The 7452-nt window shown below is 64.0% G+C and overlaps 1 protein-coding gene across 1 annotated transcript; it reads right to left on the reverse strand.

The window, feature by feature from the left end:
• Positions 1-1800: 1800 nt before the first annotated feature.
• On the reverse strand, positions 1801-6454 carry SLC25A6 (solute carrier family 25 member 6). The gene is made up of 4 exons (XM_065916042.1): positions 6226-6454; positions 4025-4511; positions 2907-3047; positions 1801-2348 (listed from the first exon to the last, which is right to left on the reverse strand). Exons 1-4 carry the CDS (start codon positions 6334-6336, stop codon positions 2191-2193), a joined length of 897 nt encoding a protein of 298 aa, XP_065772114.1. The 5' UTR covers positions 6337-6454; the 3' UTR covers positions 1801-2190.
• Between the last annotated feature and the right edge of the window lie 998 nt (positions 6455-7452).

A 7452-nucleotide genomic window follows, 5' to 3' on the forward strand; every position in this document is an offset into this window, starting at 1 on the left:
CACACGGAAAGGACTTAGCCTCCCCTCCAGGTCTTGTTCACACGCTTGAGCTCTGGCTGCAAAGAATTCACACACACACACACACACACACACACACACACACACACGGAAAGGACTTAGCCTCCCCTCCAGGTCTTGTTCACACGCTTGAGCTCTGGCTGCAAAGAATTCACACACACACACACACACACACACACACACACACACGGAAAGGACTTAGCCTCCCCTCCAGGTCTTGTTCACACGCTTGAGCTCTGGCTGCAAAGAATTCACCCCCCAACGGCAGAGGGGGGTTGCCAAGGCTGAGGGTTGCCCCCGTGGTTATGCCACTCAAGGTGCTGAAGGCACCGTGTCCAGGATCTGATCCCCGCCATCAGCACAGGTCTGGGCTGACAGGTTCCTGACTCGGTCGGCCCGCCCTAGCGGCTGGGTCGGAAATCGGGACACCTCGCCTGGCTCAACCCCCCTCGGCGAGTGCGGGCTGGACTCGTTCCAGCGTGGGCTGGGCGACCTTGGGGACAGCTGGCTCCAACTTCCTGCTCTCGGAGTGACCTCACGCTGCTCTGCAGATTATAAAGCCCTGCCTTTCAAGGACGTAAGCCAGCTTGGGGGTGGGGGTTGTGGTCGAGCTGCGACCCGCAGATGACCCCGACCCGACCTCTCCAGTGTCACCGGGTGCTGGCAGCTGCGAGTGGAGCCAGGGAACCCCTCTGTGTGCAGCCTCCTGAGGGCTCAGGTTGGTGGATGACCCCCCAGACACTCTCCCCAACCTCCAGACACCCCGAGGTGGCCTCGGAATCCACCCCACGCCCCCTACAATCACAAGCCACGACCCTGACGTCCGCCTGGGGGACTGTCCCTGCAGTGAGCCTTAGGGCTCTGGTTTCTGCAGAAATACACAGCTGCGGGGGGCTGGCGGGCGGGTGTGCGTCTTAAGTCCATCAGTGATGGCTGACACCCCGAGGACTGTAGCCCGCCAGGCTCCTCTGTCCAGAGGATTCTCCAGGCAGGAATACTCGAGTGGGTTGCCATGCCCTCCTCCAGGTGATCTTCCCAATTCAGCGAGTGATTGAACCCGGGTCTCTGGCACTGCAAGGGCGGCAGCTGAGAGCCTAAAAGTTGGTGAACAATCTGCCTGCAATGCAGGAGGTCTGGGCTGGGGAGATCCCTTGAAGAAGGAATTGGCAACCCACTTCAGTGTTCTTGTCGGGAGAATCCCACGCACAGAGGAGCTTGTGGGGCTTCAGCCCATGGGGTCACAAAAGACTTAGCAACTAAACCACCACCACCAGGGAAGCCCCAGGGCGCCCAACTTAGAGGGGATTCCCCAGTGAGCCCTGGGCACGGGTGGGCCACACGGCTGCCACCACCTTGGGGATCCTGTGTGGTTAAACCTAGCTACAGCTGAGAAGGCTGAGCGCCGAAGGATTGACGCTTCTGAGCTGTGGTGCTGGACAAGCCTCTTGAGACTGCCTTGGACTGCAAGGAGATCCAACCAGTCCATCCTAAACGAAATCAGTCCTGCGTGTTCACTGGAAGGACTGATGCTGAGGCTGAAACTCCAATACTCTGGCCACCTGATGTGAAGAGCTGCCTCACTGGAAAAGACCCTGATGCTGGGAAAGATTGAAGGCAGGAGAAGGGGACGAGAGAGGATGAGATGGTTGAATGGCATCACCGACTCAATGGACATAAGTTTGAGCAAACTCAGGGAGTTGGTGATGGACAGGGAGGCCTGGTCTCAAACCTGCTGCTGCTTTCCGCCCCGCGAGGACTCTGTTGAGAAAGGAGACGAGCGCCTCTGTGTCCCGATTTTATTGTTCCGCAGCGGAAATGCCCGACGGAGAAACATAGTCGCGAGTACCCGGCTGTGCAGAGAGAGGACAGTGCTTAAGTACAAATGGAGACATGATTTTCTTAAATAAATACTTAAACACGGGTCGGTCCTACAAGCACCTGGAGTCTAGGTCTGGTGTGCGGAGCTGCCTCGACTGTGGACCCATGGAGACCCCCCCGATTGCCCTCTCCCCCCACCCCAATCAACGCGTGGACCCAGGGCCGATGGTCCGCTGGCGAGGAGTCCCCGGTGCGGGGCGGCCCGGCCCCGGCGGGGACGCTGGAATTTCTCGAAGTCGGTGGTCCGTCACAGTGAGGGATGGCGCGAGGCGGTCGCGGCGGGCGGCCGGGTGCCTAGATGACCTTCTTGAGCTCGTCGTAGAGGACCAGCACGAAGGCGCCGCCCATGCCGCGCAGCACGTTGGACCAGGCGCCCTTGAAGAAGGCCTTTCCGCCCTCGTCCTTGAGGATCTTCCGCCAGCAGTCCACCGTGCCCTTGTACATGATGTCGGCTGCGGGGAGACGGCGGGGTCACGGCGCGCTCGGACGCGGCCCCGGGGGACCCGGCAGAGCTACCGAGCCCGGGGCCCCCGTCTGCGTGCCTGGAGGAGCTCTGACCCGAGAAGAGGCGGCTCTGGGAACGCGCTCTCGGGAGAGGATCAAGCCCAGGACTCCAGCCCCCACGAGGCGCAGGGACGCCAGGGCAGAGATCAAAGGGGCTGCGGGTGCGGATGGGCACCCACGGGGGACCCCCATGTCAGATCACGGGATGCTGGAAGGGCCTGTGCCTGCCCCGCCCACTCCCCGCCCCCGTGAAGCCCAGCGTGGGCGGGCACCCCCGTGGGGCCTCAGAGAACCCCCCGACACCTGGAGGACTCTTCCCAGCCGCCCCCTGCTCCCATGAAAGCCGGCTGCCTCCCTGTGGCCCCCGCCTCTGCAGGAAGACCCAGGGCCGCTCATGGGGCCCCCAGCACCTCCCCGAGCCCATCAGAGCGCGACCCCGAGTGGAGCCGGCCCATCCTTTGACCGCCCCCCCCCCCCCCCCCCCCGGCCCTGAGCTGAGCCAGTACCTCCTTTACGCCCCGACTGCATCATCATGCGACGCCGCACTGTGTCGAAGGGGTAGGAGACCACACCCGCCACGGCCGTCACCGTCTGCGCGATCATCCAGCTCACCACGATGTGCGTGTTCTTGGGGTCGGGGAGCATGCCTGCGGGCACGGGGGAGTCACGGGGTGAGGCCTCAGGGCTGCCCACATAGCCATGTGGAGTTACCAGCTCCACGGAGGACAGTGGCCGGGCCGGGCTGGGGTCAGTACACGCCCTGCCGGCTGGCAGGGAGGGGACGCTCTGACACCTGCTCCACTGCCGAGGGTGCCAGCCGGCCCGGCCCCGCCTCTGGGGCGGCGCACCTACAGGGGCTGAGCCGTGCCATCCCCCAGATCGTGGTGGAGCCCTGAACCCCAGACCCAGAGGACGTAACCGTACGTACAGGAACGCTATCGTATATATGTAACTGTAGGTACCCTCGTACGGGAAATCAAATGTTTTACAGACAAAACCGAGATCATAGGGAAAAATTCTAACTCACTATAACTGGGGTCCTTGTAAGAACAACAGGTCAGGGCAGACAGACACACAGGGACAGCACGTGAGGATTCGGGGAGGAGAAACCAGCCCCGCCCACACCCGGGTCTCAGCCTCCAGGGCTGGGAGCAGTAAAGGTGCGCTGCTTAAGCTGCCCTGTGATATCTGCCCAGGCCAATCAGGAATCCCTCTTATCAATGGTGACGAATTTACATGCTGAATCCCTAACCTCAGGAGCCCAGAATGTAGCTGTGATTGGAGATGAGGGTCTTTCAAGAGAAGATGAAAACGAGGTCACCGGGGTGGGTCCTCAGCCCACAGGACTGGGGTCTTTATGAAAAGAGGTCAGACACAGACACACACAGAGGGAGGGGCTCATGAGGATTCAGGGGCTCCACAGGCCCAGGAGAGAGCCCCGCCCACACGTGGGGCTCCAGCCTCCAGGGCTGGGAGCCCCCAGCTATCTGCAGCTGAAGCGCACACCCCCCCCCCCCCCCCGCCCCGTCCAGGACTAGGCCCCGCCCCCAGGGAGCAGAAGGCCCTGGCCCTCCCGGGAGCCACCCCCTACCCCCGCCTCCAGCTCCGCGAGCAGGGCGCTCACCCTTGGCGGTGTCGTAGATGCCGAAGTAGGCTGCGCGGTAGATGATGATGCCCTGCACGGACACGTTGAAGCCCTGGTACAGCCCGCGGATGCCGTCGGACTTGGTGATCTTCACCAGACAGTCTCCCAGGCCCTTGAACTCGCGCTCACTGCCCGACTTGCCCACGTCGGCCGCCAGGCGGGTCCGGGCGAAATCCAGCGGGTAGACGAAGCACAGGGAGGTGGCACCGGCCGCCCCGCCCGAGGCCAGGTTGCCGGCGAAGTACCTCCAGAACTGGGTGTGCTTGTCCACGCCCCCCAAGAAGATCTGCTTGTACTTGTCCTTGAAAGCGAAGTTGAGGGCTTGCGTGGGGAAGTAGCGGATGACGTTGGCCAGGTTGCCGCGCCAGAAGGACAGCACGCCCTGCTCCTTGGGGATGCGCGCGATGCAGTCCACGATGCCCTTGTACTGTTTGTCGGCCGCGATCTGCTTGCTGGCGTGCTGCACCTGGGGGCGGCGGGGGAGACAGCGCGTGACCGGGGGCCTGGGCGCACCGCCATGTCCACCTAGGAGGCGATGCTGGCGAAGCTCAGACAGCTCTGAGCCATTGCTCCAAGGAGGTGAGGGGAAAGGTCAGTGTGGATGAGATTCTGGTCAACAGGTTCATACGAGCAAGTTCATATCTTCGCAGAGCGTTTCTTAGGCTCAAGAACATTCGTCACCGTGAAGGTTTTCAATGTTTTTTCAAACATGATGGACAGGGAAGCTTGGCCTGCTGCACCTTGGGGCGGGGGTGAGGGGGAACAGGGCTTCACCCAGGGTCTCGGGCAGACCTCCATGTCCACTTGTAAAAAATACACAACCTGGAAGTGGCGAATTAAGATCTGGGGCAAAACGAGAATTACACCCCGGGGGGAGAGCAGCTGAGACAGCTGAGATTGCTCCAGAGGTGAGGAGGAAGGTCAGTATGGATGAGATTCTGGTCAATGGGAAATTCACAGAGCAAGCACATATTTTCGCAGAGCCTTTCTCATAGCCTCAAGGAGCATTCGTCACCGTAAAGGTATTTAGAGTTTTTCTAAACACGATGGACAGGGAAACCTCGCGTGCTGCAGTCCATGGGGTCGGCAAACGACCGGACACGACTGAGCGACTAAACTGAAACATGAAGAGGGCAAGCGAGAAGTGGGCTCACAATCAGCCACTGGAAACATCTGTCTGATGACTTGACCTGTCACATTTTCCCAGAACCTGCATGCCTCATTCCTGCTCTCCACCCTGAAGTCCTTTCACAGGGTTTGAAAGTCAGCAGCACCTGATTTAATACCCACAGAGGCGGGTCAGATGGTCAAGAATCACTCCGCAATGCAGGAGACCCGGGTTTGATCCCTGAGTCAGGAAGATCCCCTGGAGAAGGGCTTGGCAACCCACTCCAATATCCTCGCCTGGAGAATCCCATGAACAGAGGAGTCTGGCAGGGCTATAGCCCATGGGGTCGCAAGAGTCGGACACGACTGACCTAATACCGCTTTCAGAGGTAGACAGCAGATGCCCACAAGTGTGAATTTGCAGTTGACACCTGCAAAAATCACCAACGACAGACGTGTCCTTAATAAGACATTTGTACAGGGCCTTTAAGCTCTCCTAACATCCTTCATGGGGAATCCTATTTTCTTTAAGGGTTGCAATCACATTGCAACGCGAATTCCACTGGCTTCCCACTTGTGACGCTCAAAACAGACCAGTGCAGTTTATTCCGCGTCAGAACCGCGCAAACAGCTGCGAACAGTGGGCGAAGAGGACCAGTACAACGACGGGGACGAGACATCTGCCCTCGCGCGACTCCGTCCACCGCCCAAGGGCACGAACCCCACACCCAGACTCGCAGGGTCAGTCCACGCGGCTCTCCCACCGCGCCTGCGCACCCTAGCGCCGCAGGCCCCAGTGCGCAGGCGCGGAGGCCGCCGCCGCCGGCCGCCCCCGCGCCTGCGCTCCCCCGCGCCCCAATGCCGACGCGCAGACGTCGCCGCCGGCCGCCCCCCTCGCATGCGCGCCCCCCCGCGGCGGCGCCCACGTGACGCGACCCCCCGGAAGCCGGCCGACTCGGCCGCGCGCGGACAAAGCGGCGCGGCCTCTCCGCTTCCGGTCGCGGGGTCGCGCGCGCCCCCGAGCTCCCCGGGGCCCGGCGCCGGCGGCCGCGCGCCCGCAGCCGGACACGCACCTGCAGCAGCAGCTTGACGCGCTCGATAGGGGCCACGGCCGTCTTGGAGATGGCGGCGGCGATGCCCCCGGCCAGGAAGTCCTTGGCGAAGGAGATGGCCTGTTCCGTCATGGCGGCGGGCGGAGAGCGGAGCGGAGGCGCAGAGAGGCAGACAGAGACAGCCGGATATTGGGCGCCGCTAGTTCAGCGCTGCCGCCGCCGGGACCGAAAGGACTGGGCGGCCACCGCGCAGCCGCTAAGGGGCCCGCTCCCCGCCCCGCGGCCCCCGCGCGCCTCGCCCATTGGCTGCGCTGCCACGCAGGCCCCGCCCCCTGGGCGCGCGCCCCGCCCCCCGCGCGGGCTGCCGGGAGCGGCGCCTCGCCCCGCCCCGTGGGTCCGTAAGGCCGCGCCCATTGGCCGCGCCGCCGCCCCTTGGGCGTGCACCGCGTCCCCCGCGGGCTGCCGGGAGCAGCGCCTCGCCCTGCCCCGAGGCCCCCCGTGCGCCGCACCTATTGGCTGCGCCACCACGCAGGCCCCGCCCCGTAGCCCGCGCGCCGCGCCGCGGGGCAGGTCGGGAGCCTCGCCCCGCCCCTGCGCCGAGCGTGCCCGGGGCGGGTCACGGTGAGGTGAGCGGCGGCCACTTTGACCTTGTGAAGGTCACGCTTGGTGTGGTGGCCGCGGAGGGCTGCGGCGGTGAAGGGGACAGGCCGGGCCTTGCGGAGAACCGCGCCCTCTCTTCTCCCGGTCGTAGCCCCGGACGCTCGGGTCCCCAGGCTCGTCCTGGAGATCGTCCAGTGCGGCCGGTCCGATCGTGGAGGCCCGAACCGCAGGTTCGGCGCAGATCTCCGCGCCGCAGACCTCCGAGTCCCGGCCGCGACCCCCACCCCCAACCCCGCAGCCCCGAGAGCCCCTGATGACCCCTGGCGCCCTCCAGGCCCCGCGTCGCCCCGGGAGACGAGCGATGCAGTCTGTGGGTTCTGACCTAGCGTAGGAACCCGCCCCAGAACCCCGCCCGGGCCGGCTTCGGAGCAAGGTTTGCCTGTGCCCCGCCCGGGAGACCCGGGTACGCCCAGGAGAGCGGCCCCGGAGGACCCAGCGCCCCGCTGTGGGGTCCCCCAGCCCTGACCCTGATGCCTCCGGGTACACTTGGAGGCCCCAGGATGGGGGAGGTCCGGCTGCCTTTCCAGGGCCCAGCGGGGCTCACACTCGGGGTGTGCCTGTCAAGCCGGGCACCGCGACTTGGAAGAG

The sequence above is a fragment of the Muntiacus reevesi genome, chromosome X (genome assembly GCF_963930625.1).
Source record: "Muntiacus reevesi chromosome X, mMunRee1.1, whole genome shotgun sequence".
Lineage (NCBI taxonomy): Eukaryota > Metazoa > Chordata > Mammalia > Artiodactyla > Cervidae > Muntiacus > Muntiacus reevesi.

Excerpts from the sequence above, each read along its gene's own strand:
- SLC25A6 (XM_065916042.1), bottom strand. The coding sequence starts at position 6,336 with ATGACGGAACAGGCCATCTCCTTCGCCAAGGACTTCCTGGCCGGGGGC. Across the intron at positions 4,512-6,225 it reads GCGTCAAGCTGCTGCTGCAG|GTGCAGCACGCCAGCAAGCA; the intron begins GTGCGTGTCCGG and ends CGCCGCCCCCAG. Across the intron at positions 3,048-4,024 it reads CATCTACGACACCGCCAAGG|GCATGCTCCCCGACCCCAAG; the intron begins GTGAGCGCCCTG and ends CCGTGCCCGCAG.